Genomic DNA, 22,326 nt, shown 5'->3' on the forward strand with positions numbered 1-22,326 from the left:
CTACACGGATGTTTCTCGTTGGAAACAATTTTTTTAAATAAAACTGAACGTGTTTAAAGCAAAAATTGTAGACACGAGTTTCTGCTAATTATAAAATATTCTTTAGATCTTAATTGACATCGTCTACCTATTTGATTTCTTCTTTTAGATTTAAATATAAATTAATTAATGAATAATGAAATCATAGATTCTTAAAATAATCTTTCCTGTATTCTTGTATGTGAATACGTCAAAAACATCTTATTTTTGATAATATCAATCAATCTTTAATCAAATTTTATTTTATCAGTCTAAAAAAATAAAAGTATATAATATAATATTTTACATTATGTTTAATCAAATTTGAATACCGTTTTTGCAACATATTTAAAATCATTTATTTATTTTTATTTATTTAGTTATTTAAAAAATTATAATACTTTAATACAACATAATCTTTTCAAAAATTTTCTACAACAAATTTCATTAAATTTTCCAACGTAATACCTAAAATCCACAAATAAATATCGCTTCAAACCGAATCGAAACACGAGTCGAAGAAGCAAATCTGAGCCAAAAGAGATTTTTACAAGCGTTCGTTATCCGAATCGGGGCAAACAATGGAGGATCGTCATCGATCCATGTCGATCCTTTCTACACACGCGTTGTAGGACAACAACGTTTCCTCCGACTCTTTGCACGGCGCAACAAGAAGATTGCCGTAAATTGCCGTAACGATCGTCCTTGCGATGGCTGGCCGTTCCGAAGAGGTTTCGAACGAATTGGCTCCGGTTCAAGTTGAAACTCGAAACCGACGTGGCGAAAAATGCACGTGAGGGCGACGTCGAAACCGTTTGATAAACGCTTTGACCGCGCACGAGGATAGGAAGCACGATTCCTCCCCCTCCTGGATTTCTTTTGCCCCTTTTTCCGTCTGCCCGCCTCGAGACGGATAATCTTGGTAATTATTTTCACGAATATCGGATTTTTCACTTTTTATTATATTTTTATTAATCCCTTAAAAGGGATGCTAGGAAAAAGTTGGTTCCATAAGGAGATGTATTTTTTGGGGATGAAAGAAGCGTGTCGACTAATTTTAACTTTATTTTCTAATTATGAAATTGTAAAATACACTCTTGCAGCTTATTATTATTTACAATTTATAAAGATATAATGTTACTGTTTATAAGTTAGAATTAATTAAGTTAAGATATATAAATGGCTTAATATAATTTTTTGTTTAAATGTATAGGCAAAATTTACTACAAAAAATTGAATTCAAAATTGTTGTTTTTGAGAAACTGTAATCAATATATATTGACTAAAATTTCTTTAATAGTTTTAGAAATGATATCTGAAACCGATAGATTTTATGCAAAGTGTACCATTTTCCACGAAATGGTTAAATGTTGCACATTTCGATAAAAGAAATATAACGTATAATGATTACAGTTTGAAAATTTTGTTCTCGATAGCGGGAAAATATGTCAGAAATCCAATACTTGGGGGAGCAAGTGCAAGCAAGGGAGCAAAGCAAATTAGTTTTTAATGATTGTTGGAATCGATATGCCCGGCACAGTACTGGGAAACTGAAGTTCCACGTCGTTATCAAAGTTTCGTCACCACCAAACTAAGGACAAGTACTTCCTATTGCGATGCTTCCTTGGAGAAATGCACGATAAGGGCACGATTACAGATAGAATATCGATGGAACGAAGAATCAATTCGATCAGCAATCAAATCGAACGATTAGTTATCAATCAAGATCGGAATTGAATCCATCAAGATCATCAAACTGTTTTACCAGTTATTGAATCAAATCTGCGATGAATAATTTTTTGAAGAATTTATTTTTAACGTGTAATTATTATAAACTAAAAGATGAGAAATATATAAATATTCATTTGCCATAAAATTGAATTTCATTCCGATGATATTGTTCTCTTTGATAATTTAAATATATAAACATTCGCTGATCGTTAAAATTAAATATTTTTATTTCAAACAAACGGAACTATTTACTCCCCATTACCGAAACAATATGATTGCCATTTATTTCCTTATGGCGCTCGTCAATACAATCAATATATTTACAAGATATATATAACGCATCGTTGAAATAACGATGGGAGGAAATCAGAGTTGAGAATATCAAATATTCTCGAGAACGAAGCAAAAGGCAGTGATTCTTCGAGACAATAACTAGGATGGCAATAATTCACTTGGCGGTATTGAAAAAAGCCACTTCACTTACCAACTGGTAGCTATCGATTTTTTCTTTTCCTTTTTCTTTTTTTTTTTTCTCGCTTCCGGATTGAAATATCCTTCGAGAAGAATTGTGTTCTTCTCGAGGTAACTCTCGACGAAATCGTAAATTCTCGCATTTCGCACGGAAATAAGGAGGGCAGGGCGAAAAAAAGAGCTTAACTCATTCGAACCTCGGAATCGGACAACTTCAGACTTTAGGGAGAAAGTTTTCCATTATGGACCTATAATTTCGACTTTATCGGTATTCGGAAACGAGGCGCAACTCCGCCTGAACTGAAAGTGGAATCAAAACCCTAATTTTTCTCCGCAATAAGCTTTATCTTAATCGTGAATTTTCATGGAGAATCAAGAAAACCACTTTACGCCGAACCAATTTCGAACCACGTGTACATATATACACGTGGCTCGTCAACCGCCGTTATCTTGTACATATTATACATTGGAGCGAAGTAGGAGAACTTTTAAAAATTGGAAGATGGATAAAATAATTCAAATTTTTGTTTAGAATCGTATATTATTATTATTATATATCAGATACTTCGTTTTTAAACATAGTTAATAATTTTCTCGCGAGACTTATTTCTGATTAATTCGAATACGTGTGCATGATTAAATGTAAAAGTTAGTTGCAACAATTTTTGCGAAAGTTTCTGTACGATCTTTGGACACTATGTTTTTCTCTTTCAGTTTTCTTCTTTTTTTGAAAATTTTCAATAACTGTTGAGGTCATATTGCATCGTAATATTACTTCTGCCAGAGACTGTGCAAATATAAAAAAAGGGTATAACTTTTTTCATTTCGAATATTTCTATATTTCCATCATATTCTTATTGGTGTACGTGTTGTAAATTTCAAAAGAAACAGAGAATAGAAATTATACGTCGATGAAAATTTTGGGGAATATTTCGTGACGAAGTGTAATGAGAAATTGCGTAAAAAAAATTTTTCCGAATAGAAGAATTAGAGTTTCAAGGTTGTCTACAAGAAACATACATGATATTTTTTCGTCACGGAATGATAAAGCGCGAGGATACACGTTTTAACCGCGCCTCACTATGCACGAGCTTCTTGAAAAATTGACAAGATAAACAACTTGTCACGTCCCCGTTTATTATTCCACTGAAAAATAATATTACCTCCGCCGTTTTTAAAATAACGTTGGCGATCTTGAGGTGAGCTTAAAACTGTCATCTAGCAAACTTTCATTTACATACTTTAATACGTTCCATAAATCTATTTAATCTGGTGGAAGCTCCACCAACTCCCCTTCCTTTTTTTAATTTCACGAAGATTATGAAACACCCATTCGTATACATACGTACGCAACGGATAACAAGTGGAACAATGGCATGCGTTAATGTAATACATTTCAAAATGGTTGGTATTTAATATTTTTTTCGTAAAATAAAATTAATTTTCTTTTTTTTTAACGCGCCATATTTCATTTATTTGAAATTGTAGAAATATTTATCGAACGATATTTCATTCTTTATCAGATACTGCCAAAATCTAAGATAAAATCGATAGAAAAATATAATAATATACATTTATTATCCTATTATGGAATTATATAATATATTAATTTAATTAAATATGTAATATTATTAAAATTTTCAAAAAATTATAAATTTTTCCTCTTACATTTATTAACGTACATTACCAATATCTTTTTTACAAAAATCGAACAAAATCTTTAATTCTTCAAAATCTAAAAATCGAAATAAAGAAAAAAATAAAAGAAACCGTTTTCTGAAAGATAAATATTCCATTTCACCCAGTTTCATCATAGCGAAAAAAAAGAAAAAAGATTTTTCTCGTTACCTTTAATAACCACTGAGAGAAAACAACTCACAAATGCGACACAGTGTGCACCGACAACAACGTTATTCTCTACGAGCTCGCGTTTCATTTCGGTTCACAGCTGCTCCATGTACCGTTCCAAAAAAGCTCGACCATTTACTCGCACGTCCACGATTACAAAAAAAAAAAAAAAAAAAAAGAAAGAAAAAGAAAAAAATTGATCACCCATCCGTTCGAAGTTGTCGTCCTTGATCCTTTGAATCGACGACAGAATAAGTAAAATAAAAAGATTATTCCTTTGAGAATTGACGAGTTTATATTTGCCCCTGGAATTAACCAAATACCCATTATTCAGAAAATCGATTATACTGAAATCGATTCTCTGATTATCGATTATTAGGGCATGTAAATTGGAATTCCAAATTATCACCGAGCAATAACGATAGCTAGCTTTTGGTTGTTGGAATGCATCAGAAACGGAATTTTGTTATTACCTAAATACTTTAGATCTGATTGGTTAATTAAATGCTCGCCAATCTACTTTTCCGTTGATTGGAATCGTGCCTCAATTTGTGGAGAGGTGTTATAATTAATAGTTACGATAATCGTGTACTATAATTATTACTTTTTAGCAAACCTTGAACATTGATATCTTATTAATTAATATTATCTTCATTTTAATTAGTGAACCGAAAATTTTGTTCGTCATTCCTTTTTCTTCTTCTTTAAGTCATTTTCAATTTTTTTATACATATAATTTTTCATATTACAATAAATATATAATTATAATTTTATCATTGCATATTATATAAGAAACGAAAGAAAAAAAATTATTTTAATATTCAAGTTCGATTTTTAACACTCAAAAAAAGATCAAAAAAAAAAAAAAAATGGGAATGTGGTAGCGTTTTCGGTCACTGAATTGTCTATTTTCCTCGGATACCGGTAATTGACTGTGACGCGAGGAATTGGCTCAGTAATACGAGTTGATTGACAGAGTAATGATATTCTTGTGTCGTCGAAAAATTTCATTCTGACAACAAAATTTCATCCCCGCGATGAAACGAGAAGCGCGGTTATCATTTTATTAGAAACTACGATTCGTACAGCAACGCAGATACGCGTATCACGTTAAGAAAATATTAATGTTACGTTATCGTTAAAAAAGAAACATTCGTTGTTTAACTTGTAACCGATGAAATGGATCTGATAGAATCTAGCAATTTTTATTTTTACGAAAATTTGAGAAATACTTGTCGTTGATCTTTTTAGCGCGGAGAAGAATTTTAAAAATGCGATCGATTATGGATAAATTATGAATAAAATGTATAGATGTAAAGTTTAAATATATTTTTAATTTTTAATTTTTTTTATCTACGTACGTGTCGAAATGATTACTAATATTTATCATGTAATAGTTACTAGTTAAATATTTACACACTTTGCTCTTTCGTTTCGTAACGCCATTTTTTCCTATTTATCTTCAAATTTTTACTTTCTACCGTGGTTTTTGTATTCATCTACGTGATGATTATCGTAGAAATAACGAATTATTTAATAGGTTATGTATATATACTTTGCTCTTTTCATCCAAAGAAAAATATACAAAAATTATCGCGAAACTAATAGACGAATAATTCAAAAAACAAAAAAAAAATGATATATACGATTTCTTTTTAACTTCCATTTAAAAAAAATACTACACTTAATATCTCTCAAAAAGTATATCGCTGCTAAAGAATCTAGGAATAATTTATCGATTAATACGCGGTGTTCGAATAACAATGTATTAATCGGTAAAAATTAAAGATAGTTCAGTGAATCTTAACGAGCGAAGATTAAACACACCGATGGAAATTTGCGTGATGCGGGCGAGCGTGAGTGTGCAAATAATCGTCTAATTATCGGCCCGATATATTCTGTTTCACGGACCGCGTAAATTTGTACGGGAAAACGTTAATAAAACAAGTAATGCGATTAATCAAACGCGCGTAGACCATGCTGCCATCGACCTAATTTCAACTGCTCCTTTTTTCCCTTCAAATTTCCAGATCATGCTCCGCTGGTGTTATTTAGCATTATCGAGAGATTACGTCGGTCGCTTGTAAGTTGTATAAATACTTTAACGCTCATTGAAATAATTTTTTTTTCAAGTCAATCGAAATGAGATTTATTATAAATTAAATGATCTATTTTCATTGTTTGGAAAGAATTTGATATCAGATAAATATGAATAATAAGATTTAGAAGAGTGATAATATTTAATGATTTTAAAAAGATATATCGATATTTGGCTGAAATCATAGATAAAAGTAATATTTTCGAATTTAAAGTGAATCGTTGGAACAGAGTGAAATAATGTATTTGCAGGAAAATAAGAATATATTGTTTTAATTTTAAATATTGATTTTGCAATTCTGCATTACAATTGCAATTACAAAATTGTAAAATACATTCCATTTTATGTTTAAAATGTTTAATTTTTTAATATTTATACTATTATCATGTGAATAATCTTTAAAGTGTATTATTTATAATAAATCTTTTGTATCTGGATCTGTCTCAATTATTATTCATACGATTCTTCAATTTTATTCTCAACTTTGAATAAATGATAATTAAATATAATTGATTATCTGCTTTATAAATTTCTATTTTTTTTCGATAAGTTTCTTATTCTTTCAATTATGTATAACATTCTATAATATGTATAAAATTTGTTTAATTTCTGTGATCTTTTTTGCAATCAAATCAAATATGTAAGTGATAATTCTTCGAAAAATGTTGTGAATTTAATACATTGTCGCAAATATTTAATCGCCACGATCGATCTTCCAATATATTTTAACTTTCAGGAGGAACAAAATTCACATAAAATATAAACACAGAATAGCTTATTTATACAATTTACAATCGAGAACTCAGTCTACGATCTAATATAAATAACGAAAGGATTGTATGAAAATTTTACGATAAAATGTTGTTGGTTCGTATTGAACTAGTGGAACTTCCTAAAGATAGATATGTCTCGAGTGACGAATGTCCGGTGTGCTCACTGACGTAATCGGTGACACATGTTCTACAAATATCACTTTGGAAATCATTCTCGTTTTCTCGTTTTCTCTTTTTTTTTATCCTCTTTGTCTTTTTTTTTTTCCTTTTAACTTGGCACCAATATCGTGACATGACACGTGTGCGATATTTTTTTTTTTTTCATTTTCTACGTATTGTGGCAATAGCAATTTCGATCAATAGACGATCAATTTTATGTCATGTGGAATTTTAGGATAAGATATATAACCAATAATTGAAAACAATATATTTTGTCATGTCTAATAATTGTAGTTTCAATAATTGTATATTGTGCAAATAAGTTATAATTATCGATTAATAAATTAATAGTATGATAATTTTTAAAAAGAAAATCATAATATTTAATATCTATTATATAATAAAAATTTATAAAGATATATATTTATAGATTCTCTTTTTTATTTAATAATATATTTTTTTATTTTTGTCATAAAATATACTTATATATCTTTATTTTTAATATTAAGAATTTTAAGAAAAAAAAAGAAGTTTAAAAATTCTATGATATAAAAAAAGTAAATGGCTCAAATTTAATCCTTTCAATCTTATTCTTTTTAAATTCAAAATGTTTTAAATTCTTGAAACTTCAAATTTTCTATATTTTTATTTGCTTTTGTTTCGTTGAATAAGCTTGAATTCGAAAAATTTTAGATATCAAAATTTGTTATGATTTTTATTCTTGACAAAACTCTTTTGAGAAAAACTTCGAATTTCGAAAGTTTCGTGATCTAAAAATCAAAACTTATCTACTATATATTTCTCATAACATAGCAAAAAATTTATTGATCTATTCGAATTTAACATACTATCTTTTCCTTTTTATTAAACCTTCTAATTCTTAATTTGTTCTATTTTATTTTAATAACAATCAAAATGCTATTTTATTTTTTTAAATATATTGAGACAAACATAATTCGTGTAATTTTTAATATTTTTGCTTTAAAAAAATACTTTGTATATTTTAAATACGTGTGCCAAAATCGATATAAAAATTTTTCAAGCGTTTTGAAAACAAAAAAATCCTCAAAACGCCAAAGAAATTTCATTCCAAATATTTCTTTAAGAAAAAACTAATAAAACACAAAAATTATTTATCCTCATCTAATCATCTCTAAAATAAAGTAAGTCTTTTCATAAAGACTTATAGCATAAAATAACGATACGATAAAATAATAAACTCAACATTTATCCCTAATATTTAATTCTGTTGGACTTATTATATTTTTTTTCGATACGTTTACATTATAAAAGCTTCTATATCAAGAAAAAAAAAAGAAATCTTTCAAATCTTTCATCTTTCTTTTATTTTCCAGTAGCCTCTCTCTCAGTTGAAACACAGAAATTGAAATACCACGGCGAGAAGGGGCATTAGCGAAATTAATTGGTATCCTGGTTGACACGGTTCGTTTCTTCGCGAAAACGAAACCATGAAGTTAATATGTAGTTACAGGGCACAGATTGGCACGCGTTCAACTTGAAACTCAAACGACTTCGTGAAAACGCGTATCCTCGTTCGGGGATACACCGTGAATTCATTAGGAAGCATTTCTTTTTCCTTCCAAAAAACATTTTCCAACGCGCCAAATTTCTCCCATTTCCTCCGCCTACATTCAATGAGCCGCGTTAACCCTTTCTCGCCTATGGATATCTCACGATGTGGTTGGTACACGTCGAATTATATATCCATTCTGATAGGAGTAATGCCATCAATGTTAAATTTCTATTGTTATTAGAACTGTTTCTTGATCCGTGAAATCGAAAATACATTGGTAATTTTTAACTATCTGACTAGCATTTAAACGAGAAACGAAAGTTTCGATAAGTTGCTTAAATCTATTTGAAATGGAATTAAAAAAATATAGAAGTTGAGGAGAAATCATGAAATTATGAGGAAATTAGATTTAGATCCAGAACTTCGATCCAGAAAAAATCCAAAATTCATCTTTAAAGTCAAATTTTAACAAACTCGTTGCGAATACATGATTGCGTAGCACAACATAATAACTTGAAACCCCGTAACATTTGCTTAAACACTTTTTCTCTCGTTCCTCAAAAAACAAAGCAAACTTCCTTCCAACAAAAATTTTTCAAATAACAAACGGCAAAAAAGAAAGAAAAAAAGAGGAACAAAAAATAAAGAAGAAATATATTTACGGGTCAATAATTCCACAACGAGCGAAGAATCTTTTTTTCGTGCTTTAATCAAGCAATTAAACAAATCAATCACAAGAGCTGCGACAAACGAAAATCGTAGCGCGGAGATATCTCATCCGTGGGGGCGCCAAAGGATTGGACGCACGAGTGCCTGTAATTTTTCGCGAATGGGTACCGTTTATACGAAAAATATGTACGACCAATTTCCCACCGCTTTGGGGGAAAAAGCGTTAAAAATCCCCTTTCCCTCCGTTCTTTTCTTCCCATCCCCTAGCCAAGCGCATTGTTAATTAATTTGATACGAGAGAATGTTGAAATCGAGGTTTAATTTTCCATTGTGGCGCATCGTTAATCGAGCCGAGTCGGTTCGGCGGCCAACGTGCCACCATCCACGCGACACGTGAGCGCAATATCGTTTTTTTTCTCGCCGACAGAATAACAGAATTATTAACGTTCGCGAATTATTATTCGTAAAATTTGATTTCGAATCTGTATCTCCTGCGTCGATTTATGTTAATATTTTCCCCCGTATGATATAATAACCCGAATATTTTTCGTTCCCATTCATCGATCGACTAATTATTACACAGACATCGTGTCGCGTTTAATTAACAAGCTCCTCCCCCGAATCGAGGAGATTTGAGATTTTTCCCGAAAATTCACTGGGATATCGTGTTATTAGTAAATATGGTGGTATTGCGGTTCAATCGGCATGGCTCATTTGCCTCATAAAGGCGGAACTAGCAGCTGACGTGCAGTTACATATATACCGCAAATTGGCTCGCGTTCAAGGCAGGAACTCGAAACGATATGCCTGGGAACATGCCACGCGAGATCATTCGACGACGTGATTAACTTGCCGCGTGTTCACGCCATTGATCGTTCCGCAAAGTCGAAAGCATATTATCGTGCAAAAATTAATTATAAATCGTACGTTTCTTTTTCTTTCTTTTCTTTTCGTTTTTTTTTGTTGTACAGGCTGATTTCTGTTATCGTTCGCATTTGAATTGGTTGCAAATTGTTTTCCATGTGGAAAAATGTTTTAACCCGTGCGTCGATACTGCTAAGTTAAAATGTTTTTGTATTTAATGTAAAATTTGAAAACTTTTGTTTGTTTATTTCTTTTTTAATTTTTCTAAGCTGGTTGATATTATTTATTATTTATATTTAGAATTTTGTCGTCAAAAGATTTATTAAAATTATGAATTTAATAACATGGAAAATATTGATACGTTGTATAAAGTAGAAGTCTTTTATTTTAATTTTCTTAATTTGTGTCTTTTGATTAATTATGCACTCATGTTGACTAGAATGGATAATGACATTTTACAAAATATTTTGTTAATATTTTGATTCATTAATAATTTTTATTATTTTGCTACTAAAAAACTTAAGGTAAATATAAAAAATCAAAAAGTTATTTTTAATTTGTTGCTTTCCTTCGTACATATTTTTTGAAGCATTTTTGTATAATAAATATTTTACAAATAAATTAGATAACAATGTTAGAACAATTACTATGGATATTTATTAAATGTAAAATTAAGTAAATCATTAATCATATAAGTGAATAAATATTGCACTCTTTACACGATATTTTAATGTGTAACGCGATCGTTTATATAACGCTTAAGGATAAATATTTAATGTCTAGTAAATTACCTTCCGTAGTAAAACGAGGTATTTAAGTATGGGGTAAAATGAGATGCCATCACGTTTATGCCGAGGAGGTTGACAACATCTTCATTTGTAATTTTGCTTTTCAAGTAGATTAAAATAAATTAAAACAAGGTGTTTTAAAATGAGTTGAAATAAATTAAATTAAATTGGAATTAAGTAAAAGTAAACGAAATCAGTTTATATGTGTAACAAAGAATAAAGATTTTTGCGCGAAAATCTCTCTCTTTTTCTCATGATATGTCATAAATTTGAGAAGATTTAAATAGAAACATATTTAAAATTGAAAACTTTGCTATTGTTGACAATTTTTTTCTTTAACATTAAATAATTTGAAAAGAGTGATTTTCAAATTTGTAATTGCTGTTTTAATTTAAGATAAGTATCTTGCAATTTAGTCTCTTGTGTTCACTATCGTTTAGATTTTTCTTTTTTTTCTTTTCTTTTCTTTGTATTGCATACATATAGTTTTGAATATTTTAAAAATTAATACATTTAGAAAAATCTTAAATTTTAAAATTTAAAGGTCTTGCATCAAAATTATTTAAACATTATTATTATGAATTATCCAAATTGTATACCTTCTTTTATAAATTTAAATATAAACTTGTAAAGTTTAGTTGTAAAGTTCAAGCATGTTCAAGTATAAATTTAATATTTCAAGAAACTCATATAAAGCTTATAATAACCCATTGATTTTTATCTTTTGTTGTAGCTTCGAACAAATAATTTTTCATTGGAGGGAATTTTTCATTGAAGGAAAAATTGAAAGAAAAGAGCCATAAAATACTGTAAACGATAACGATTTAAGAAAATATATCGAAAATAATCTAGGAGAAACAATGGAAGGAAGACGTAATATTTTCAATAAAACAATGCCATTCTACGTTTATTCGTCATTTCATGTAGATGAAAGTAAAAAAGATGGATAAATATGAAGCCAAGAATGAATGCAGAGAGCCACTTCGTTATTTCAAACAAATAAACAGAATAGATCCTCTTGTATTTACGGTTCATCATTTTTCCAAACAACCAGACAGTCTTTCTTTGAATAAGCTATTTCAAAATGGAGAAACTTTTAAATGTATTCAAAGAATTTTTTAAATCTCAAACACATTCTTTTTATAAAAATTTTATATATTATATATAAATATAATACACGCTAACCTAAATAATTAAATATTTTATTAAAAAATATTTGTAAAATTGCACATATTAATTATTCTAGTCCCAAAATTAAACAATAATTTATCAGTAGAGAAATTCATAAATTGATCGTGAGTTTCGTTAAGAAATATATATCTTGCAAATAATTTCACCCTTCTTTCTGTTTTTTTAATCATCATGAAACTCCCAAATATTCAATATTATTCTCGTTCCAATTTCTTAAATACATATTCCTGATTTCGTTTGAACAATAACACATTAGTGTACATACGATACGAACGTCCATAATTCCAAATTAAATTTCATTTTCATTCGAATAATAGAGATACCGAAAAAAATATATAAAATCAAGCGATCAATAGTGCTCGAAATCAAAACTCCGCCAATCCGCGAAGAAAAAGAAAAATAAAATAAATAATAAAGAAACGATTTGTCAAACGAAAGTTGCGTTATAATAAATTGCTCTCGGCTAATTGGATCTCCGACTTTCGTCAACGAGGAGACACGATTGATTAGAAGGAAGCGTTGGAACGTTTCTTTTCGAGGCGTGTTTTACGCGCGCGCGAGGAAGTCGTCTTCGTTAATTAAATCCCGCGCGCGGGAAATACAATTGCGAAAATTAATTAAAAGCCACTTGCCCCAATAGGGCCCATTATTTTCGTCAAAATTTTAACCCCCTATAAATGTTAATTAAGTTAATTGGGAAACGGCCGGCGGTGCCGTTTTTATCGCCGCGTTTATTATTGCGAAAATCATGGCGATTCCCGTGGCTCGTAAATTAGATCGGCATCTCCTTGGAAGATACAACTTGGTAGCCGCTCTTTCGTTTAATTTCTAATTAAATCACCGCTTCCGTCCATCGATGGAAATAATAATTCGACGCCACGCCGCGAAGCGAGGAAGGGAGGGGGGAGGAGGGATGTTGTTCGATGTTGTGAACGTTTGCAGCCTGAAAACCGGGAAACTGAAATTGCCGACAATTTCCACGAGTTTTCCATTGTTCCACGCGTCTTCTGTTTATACCGGCGGCGGCAAACTCGTTTACGGAAATGGCGACGCCGGTGAATTAACCCGGCCAGATTTGCGATAACTCGACGAAAATCCTTTCGCGCAGTTGTAAATTTTCTTTTTCTTCGCGATCGAGAAGAGAAACTTATGGCGGTAAATATAGAAGATTTCGAAAACGATAGGGAGCGCCATTGCAGGGTGTTTCCTTTAACGAAACGATTTAAATCTCAATGGCGTGGAATTCGATAATTCTCGCCCCTCTATGAATATCATGAATACGATAAACGGGAGGTGTATAAGTCAAGTCACGTGTAAAGGATGAAACTCGTGGCCGGTTTTATATTGTATTAAGGATATCGTTACAATGGATATGTCGTGTAACTTTTGCTCTTTGCTGGAACTTTAATCCGTGGAACTGGGGAAGAAGGAGGAGAATTGTTTCTTGGCGTTGGAAGTGCGGAATAAGATATAAATTTAAAATTTGAGAGGAAGATAGGATTGAATAACGATCGTTCAAGATAATTTTTATAAATTGTAAATTATCGTGAAAATAATGAATAATTTTTTTTATGCATTTATAAAATTGTCAATTAACATGTATATGTTATGCATAGAAAATTAATATAGTTTTTTTCAAATCTGTAATTATATTCCAATTATAATAAAATGAAATTCTTATTCTTTTCGCTATTAAAAATTTTGAAATGAAGTTGCACTAACTTTACGTGAGTAAGTTAAAAAGATGAATATAACTTAAAATTTACCCGTAAAATTTCAATAAATCAATATGAAATTTGAATATTTTTTAAACATTACAAACATCGAGAACATTTTCGATTAATTATTTGCACGATATGTATTCTTAACAAGAGTCATTTGATTATTAAAAAGAAATTCACTACGAAAAAAAAATAAGAAAGAACGGCAGTAAATAAGGGACATAAAATTGTATAAAATACTGACTTCAACCGTTTCCTTTTTTTCTTTCTTTCTCTCCTTCTTTTTTTTTTCAGAACACACTACTGCAAAAGAAGATCACGTTTCTCGCGCCGTAACTGAAATATTTATAATATTCCAGCGTTTTCTATTCACGTCGGTAAAGAGACAATCCTCTGTAAATGCGATAAAACGTTGTAAAAGACTCTTTGAAAGCGCGATACAACATTCTGAGCTCGTCTTACCCTTTCTCGACACAGTCGAAGAAATCCTTTCATCCCTGTTACCTCGGTTCGACTCTCTGTGTTTATTCTGCAGAATGCGGGCATCTGAAACAAAAAAAAAGGGGGTTGAGAAACTGTTAGCTTCTGTCTTCCACACAGTGTGCCGCGTATCACGTGGCAACAACGATAAATAACGCAATTCCTATCGTTTACCTCGCTCGTAAAGACCGGTAACAACAAAGACAATGATATTCAAATTTTATGTTATTCTCGTTTCCCACCCCACCCCACCGCGAAAACATCGAAGCAAATCTCTTTATCCTCGCCGCTCCTCGATGCTTCCTACTGTTCTTATAACAGCGTTTCTCAACCTTTTTTGCCACACGATCCAACATATTTCCATACAGCGTTATTATATATTCGATTTCCAAGGATTCCATTCGATTCGAATGGAGATTAAAATAAACGCGAAAAAAATTGGTGTAAATGAAAACTCGATCGAGGTTTGTTAAATCACAAGTAGTTTAAATTAAGTGAGATGGATAGAATGATTCTTTCACCCCGCAAATTGATAATTTAAAAAATAAGCTTCGAATCGATCCTCTAAAGGTGATTAACTGTATATCAGTTGTAATATATGTAACGAGACGAAAATATCAGATCATAAAATATTTGAAACAGTTTCGATATCATTATTAATTGCAAGATATATCTCGAAACAAGTTCTAATTAAAAGATATTTAACGATAATTAATATATTTCTATTCAAAGTTTCTCATAAATGAACGATTCTGCATCTGTCGAATGGTACCATTTTCTTTTTTAAATTTCATCAACTTCGAAAAAATTTAACGATGAAGGATCGGCTAAGGATATAAAATGGAAATTGCAGAATTTCGTATTATTTGAATCGTTCTGTAAGCATAAATATATATAATTCCATTGTGTGTGAATCATGAAACGCGAGAGGTCATAGATTGAGATGCACTGTCTCATGGTATTCATCCTCTGGAACGTTTCCGTTAAAGAGCAAACGCGACACTAAGCCTTATTTCATTCAAATCGCAAAGGGGAACGTATATCCGTGATATTTGTTATCGAACGCTTGTCAGACCAGCGTTTTATCTTTATTCGACTCTCTCTTTCTCTCTCTTTCTTTCTCTCTCTCTCTCTCTCTCTCTCTCTCTCTCTGTGACCCGAAATAAAATATACGCTTTTAATGTTTTTCTCTCCGTGCGTTATTTTCTTCATACACTTTGAGGAATCGGAACGATCAAAGTTGAAAAATATAATTTTACAATTTGGAAAATGTTGTTCTGACTCTTAAGAAATTAATTTCTTAAGAAATTAAAGAGGATTAAAAGTTTAGTAGATACGTGATATATCTGATGTGGAAACACGATGAAAACGGCAGTCGAGTTTTGGATTCAACTCTCTCGGCTCCCGTTTTAATTGTATCACATTTAACGAGACATGATTGTGTTACGCTCAAGTTCGCACGAAAAATTATACACAATGCGACAAACATTTCGAGGAACGTGTATTTTTGCGAGGACGTGTACGACGTGGATTAAAAATATTAACGTAAGATCGTGTTGTAATTAAAATACGAGGATGAGAAAAGAAGGACAGGAATCCTGGTTTTATATCTACTTTAAAATTATTAATTGGTATCTCTGTCGAGTTAAATTAATTAATCAATTATTTTAATACGTTTATTCCGGTTCGTGGAATATTTTTTAATTTTTAATAAAATTCGATGGAGCAAATTTCTTTATTTATTTATTTTCTTTTTTAAATATTCCATTTTTAATCTTTAAAGAAAAAGTAATAAAATCCCTAATTTTAGACCCTAATTGCGAATAAAAATATTTTCTAAGAAGTTAAAATATTTCAATTTTTATTCTTCTCATATTGTCCTTCAAAAATTATACGTAAAATAATTGATTACACATTCCATACATTTTATCCAACTAAAAACTAAAATCAATTCCTTCGCCGAAACCAATGAAAACCGCCATTTAACGTTGATATCCCTTGAAAATGTGCATAAAATCAAGAAAATCGTACGCGGTTGAAATAAACCATTACCCAATATCGGAATTACTACAAAAAAATATATACAATTTATTATTCCAACCAAATAAAATAAACGAGTGAAATAGAATAAAAGAATCGAAATATCACGATGCATCCGAAGGCGCATTAAAATTAATCACCCAAAAATAATTATAGCCACGCTAGGCGTACGAGGGAAGCACGGTGCTGCGCGTGCAACATTTAGCCCACCGTTTAATGACTATTTATACAACGATTAAGGTACAAAGTATCCTCCTAACCTAACCGCTATCACGACGTCTCCGAACGTACCAACGAACTCTGGCCGCGGAAACAACGACTATATTCAAATTTCATCCACCAACCTTCCTTACCTACTCCACCCCGCCCGCCACACTCCGCAAACCTCCAAAACAAATCCTTTTATCCTTCCTCCTTTCCCCCGACACCGCGAACCACCCTGAACACCCATCCTCCTGGAAGTAAAAGGAGTGTGCTCGGGTAAAAGGAAGCGGTGCAATTCCACGCCGAGAGAACACTTCATCAACCGCTTCGAGGAAACGTACATATGTATGCCGCGCAACAACGCGGTAGATATATACATATATATATACATACATATATATATATATATATGTACATATATATATCCGTGTGTATCTCACGTACTACGCTTCAAGTTGCGCGACCCAGAGAGCAAAAGGACGAGGCCAAAGTAGAAACGGAATACGGCGTGTGTAAGGTTATTCTGACGGTTCTTCCGGCAAATGGCTTACAAACTGCTTGTTATTATTTCATCGAACGCGGTCGGTGCGAATGGTTCAACAGGTACGTTTCCTCGCGGAACGATACGTTGTGTTTCGAGACGGGAGAAGAGGGGGAGGGGTGGAATTAAGCAAGGAGAATTAAAAGAAGGAATTTTCGTTGCCAAAGAAAAGAAGAGGGAAGGGGTTACTTGGTATCGAAGTGCGCGCACGCTCATTGACCATCTCTCCTCGTTCTATTCGCCATCTTTTTCCTCCGCGACGAAACAAGGAAGGAAGGAAGAGCCACATCGTCGAGAGCCTTGAGCGAAACTGGCCCCAGGCCAAGGCATTATTTTCGAGGGAATGGGAATGAAGAGGAGGTGCAGGGGGAAGCAGGGGGAGGGCGTGTGACAGACTGGGAAGAGAGGAGAAAGAGAGAAAGAGAGGAGGAGAGGAGACCGGGTTGGTAGTCCAAATGAATATTTAATTTCTGCATATCTCACCCCCGGCTAAAGTTTAAAGTACGGCGAGGCAGCCTATCCCAAGGGGGCGAAAGGAAGCTCCCTTATCCCTTGTGATACAGGGTAAAGTCCTCCGCGGAAGTCGTATGCCCTTCGTTTCGGTTCAGGAACATACCTCCTCCTCCTTCTCCTCCCCCACGCTATTGTCTATTTTTCTTTATCGCTTGTTTACTTGCTTTTGCCTCTCTCCTTTGTTCCCTGCACTCAGGATTTCGCTGTCCCAGTTTACATTTTTTAACCACCTTTTAACCCACCGTGCTCGTCCTTTGTCACATCCTCACCCTTTTCTTTGCTTTTTTCACCCGATACATTCTTCCCGTTTTTACGATTCCTTCTCCACCGACTTCTTGCCTCCTTCTCCGTTACTCTTTTATGGACGCAGTTTCGAGTTTCTTTAATTCTTCATTCTCGTCGCTGCTCACGTACTTTCTCGATTTTTTACCCCTTACCTTCCTCCCCACTTCACTTCTCTTTTTCGCACATAATTTCTCTTGTCCCATATTTCTCTCTTCACCCTCTCTCGAAGTTGGCCATTTTCTCTGCTTCTTCTTTCTTTCTCTGGTTACTCTCTCTTTTTCTTTCTCTTTCTCTTCTCTTTTTCTTTTTTTTCTCGAGCGCTCCGCGAGATTTCTTCTTCCTTTTTCCATTTCCCTGTCCCCTTTCCAGCTCAGCTTTTAGTTCTCTGTTTCTCCATTTTTCTCCCTCCCGCACATCCCCTTTCCCCCTCCCGCGTTTCTCCATTTCTCTATTTCAAACTCTCCTTATTTTTCCCTACTTTTCCCCCGCCAACACGAACTTCTTTTTGCACCCCTTTCTTTATACCCGTTCTCATTTGTCCACACAGCCCTACTTTCCCTCCTTTTCTTCTCCTTTCCTAATTACAGTTTGTTGTTGCTCCACTTTTTTCTCTCTACTTTCTCCCTCCGTTTTTTCGAAAACCCCTCTCGTGTCTTCCGACCGACCACTGTATCCACGAGACCATGTTCCTTTCCTCATCGATGCAAATCATTGCTTCCACCTATCTCACTTTTCCTCTCTCCTTCCTTTCTTCTTCTATCCATCATCCACTCTCCACAATTTCTTTCGTGGCTATCCTCCACGTATTTCTTTCCACTCGCTCCCTAAACTTCTTCACCCAATTTTGTTTCCTCTTCCTCCCCCTTGCCTCCTCGAGCGAGCTTCTTTGACTCCTTACTCTTTCACGCTCTTTCTTCGACTTGGCTTGGTCCAAGGGCCAATTACGGGGGATGGAACATGGCGATGTCGAGGACGGAAGAGCGCGATATGAGGGGGAGGAGAAGATTCAGGAGATGGGTCGCAGGTTTGGCAAAAAAAAAAAAAAAAATACAGTATAATTGCGAGAGAGCGAGTGGAGAGTGGAGGGTGGTTGAAGGTGTGGAAGGGCGTAGTGGCTCACTGAGATCCGTGGTCCCAGACTTATAGTATATAGGTAAGGAGTTAAGCTTCGGCTTAGGAAACTTGAAACTGGACTTGAAGCTCTGTCTTCGTTATCGTGATATAGGAATAGATGTTGCTAAGGCAAAGATGATTGCTTCCCGCGCCATGGACTAATGGTCCAATTAAAGAGAATTATTCTTGTATTATATTTATGTATTGTGTATCTTATGATTGTTATATTTGCAACAATATTAATTTATAAAGTTAAAATTATATTGGTAAGATTGGTCACGTAAAATTTACTTAGTTAATATAATAATTTATTTAGTTAATATAAATATTTCTAATTGAATTTCCCTCGTTTCTTTTATAGCAATCCTTTTTGGTCGCACAAACTATTTTAATATTTCAAACTGGTCGATAAATAAGCATGAAAAAGCCGTTACATAAATACTTTCTTATACCTTTTCCTTGCAATATTTATTCATTTTGTAAATATTATAAAATATTCTTTGATTCGAAGTTATCAAAACAAATTACAAATCTGAATATAAAGGCTATTTTAAAAAACGGCAACATGAAAGGATTTTCTTAATAAGATAGCACAAAAAAAAGAACACATGGATACGTATACGTACACGCATACGTGTTCAGAATCGAAAAAAATGGAGGAAAGATTAAAGCTGTGAACAAATGCGTAAATATGACAGGATTGAAATACGAAATATTCTTTGTCCAATCCCCTTATATGTATTCGCACAGAGATTAAACAAAGATGGAGAGGTGATGAGAATAACAGAGAGAGGTCAGAGCGAATACGGAATAGGATAGAATTAAAAAGTTCAAAGAACAAAATACGGGGAAGGAAGGAAAGATAAGGGCGGATGAATGGACATACAGGGAATTCTTTTACGTGTCTCGTGTAGAGAATAACAAAAGTCGGGCATGAAATGGAAAGGGATGATAACGACTATGATCCGGGACAGTGGAGGAGAGCTATGAAAAATAAATGAAAAAAATACGTGCTTAGAGATAAATGTGGAAACATTAAAATGGAATAAAAAAATAAATATAAAAAAGCATTGAAATATATTTTTTTAAATAAGAATTGAAATAAATAAAATCCATTTAAAAAATGTACGCATTGAAGATAAAAAGATAATGAAAATTTGTATATAAGATTAATATATAATATATAATATACAAATGTTGATGAATAAGCAAATACGAAAAATAAAATACATAAATGATCATAATTTTAATTTAAAATTAAACAAATTTAAGTTAGTTATTCAATAATAAAAATAATAAGTAAATTTTTAATATTTATGTAAAGATAAGTTTTACAATAGAAATGAAAATAAAAACATTTCATTCTATTAAATTAATTAAAATACAAGTTATTTAAAATTTATTGAAAATTGAATTCGTGTTTTATAAGAAGATGAAAATGTAGCTAGTGAAAAGGAAGAAAAGAATCGTAGGATGCCGGTGAAAGGAGGAAAGAGAAAGGAGAAACCACGTGGTTGGTAATCCGGATTTAGTCGTCCATTCACTCGAATCCAAGATGACATTAACGACAAGCCGCATATATTGGTTTTTATCGTGGTCTACATTAATCATCCGAGTTATTGTATTAAAAGTTCCATAATTCCTTCACGTTTCGTTGTATAAGGCAAACTTTTAACGCGACAATAGAAACATGGACTAGTTGAAAAAAAATTAAAATGATATATTTTTTGTCCAAAATTGTTACGAAGAAATTAATAAAATATTTATCGAAATATTATTAATTATTATATAAGAAATAATCTTTGTAAATTTGTAAAACATTGTATAATATAATCATTAAATATCCAACTGAATCTAAATTTATCATAATATTAAATTAATATAGTTTAATAATATATTTTATATGAATGTTCTATTACAAAACATACTTAAATATTGCAACTACCATAACTATCATCCGACTAAATAAAATTTCTTCTACACAAAAATATTTCAAATCACACTTGAAAATATCAAAAGCTGAATCGCGATCTAATGTAGGTAACAAGAATCGGTACAAATTTCCTATTCGAGAGAGAGATCCTCTATGAAAAGCGATAAGCAAAATGCGCAAAGTAAAAAAGAAGAACAAGAGTAAACTGACATATTAGCGCGTAAATATCGCCGATCCATAAATCATTCTTTCAAAAATGCAGGGCAGCCGATACTAGAACGGTGCGGATCTTGCTCCGGATGCGGCGAACCACGATATTATATGTGAATACATTAAACGCATAAATATGTTACACAACGTGTATGTAAGCAAATCGCGAAAGGATTGGTTAGACGAGATTCAAGCAAGAACTAATAACGGCCAAAATGGAATTTCGATGGAAGAGAAAGGCGAAGAGATGGCGGAGAAAGTAAGGGGAAAAAGGAGGAATACTGACCGGTTTAATTCAAGATATCGGTGGAATTTAACGTGACCATTGTAATCCAATGTAAGCAGAGACTCGAGGAGGAAGCGACATGGATATAATCTGAACATCGGTATCCACGCGTCTACCCTCGATCTTACTTATAAATACCATTGCACAGTATCTCCCTTTCGGTAACGTAGTCCAACGGTTCCGGTGAATGTTTTCAGAACACCTGCTCCCCCGAGATAAGACGGGGACGGAGATGGGGGGGGAGGAGGGGTTGTATTCAAAAAGTAAGAGAAAGAGGTAAGTGTTGGTAAGATTGGCGATATGGATGAGATGGAATCGTATATTTGAAAAGAGGACAAGGGAAGAGGTGTATGATAACGCAAAGGAAAGAGTCTAATAAAAATACCTACTTTAAAAAAAAAGAAAAAGAAAAAGAAAAGATAGAACTATCCGACCGAATTACTTTGTAAAGCAAAACTAGTGCAATAAGATTAGTGAAGGAGTTAGAACTCTCTAAGAAAGAGAATGAATCTTTAAATAAAACTGTCTAACCGAATTACATCAGGTAAATATTTCGTGATCCAGATATTCTAATATCTAACTGTAAATCCAATTATAAAAATAACGTAACTGTTCAAAGAATTCGCTGTATAACAGCGAAAAGAGACTTCTAAATGGAAACCAACTTTAAGAAGAAGAAGAAGAAGAAAAAGGAGAAGAAAAAAGTAATAAAGAATAAGAAATAAAAAAAAATGAGAGAAGGATGAGAGAAGAAAGTGGAGTCTAGTAATTCGGAGCGAAGCGAACCATCTACTTTGAATCCTAGCCTAGTACCGAAACCGGGCTACTATCTACGAGGAACCATTCTTGTGCTTCT

General features: G+C 32.5%; 1 protein-coding gene across 5 annotated transcripts in view; it reads right to left on the reverse strand.

Moving 5' to 3' along the window:
• The window catches only part of LOC107992647 (insulin-like growth factor-binding protein complex acid labile subunit), a 439,321-nt gene that overhangs the window by 136,815 nt on the left and 280,180 nt on the right, over positions 1–22,326 (reverse strand). For 4 of the 5 annotated variants that reach the window (XM_062072148.1, XM_062072150.1, XM_062072151.1 and 1 more), the window contains one exon: positions 14,328–14,411. The exons of the other annotated variant lie outside the window; for it this stretch is intronic. In XM_062072148.1, coding sequence (XP_061928132.1) covers positions 14,328–14,411 — 84 coding nt within the window. The remainder of the gene's footprint in view (positions 1–14,327; positions 14,412–22,326) is intronic. 5 annotated transcript variants of the gene reach the window in all.

This window comes from Apis cerana, linkage group LG2 (genome assembly GCF_029169275.1).
Source record: "Apis cerana isolate GH-2021 linkage group LG2, AcerK_1.0, whole genome shotgun sequence".
NCBI lineage: Eukaryota > Metazoa > Arthropoda > Insecta > Hymenoptera > Apidae > Apis > Apis cerana.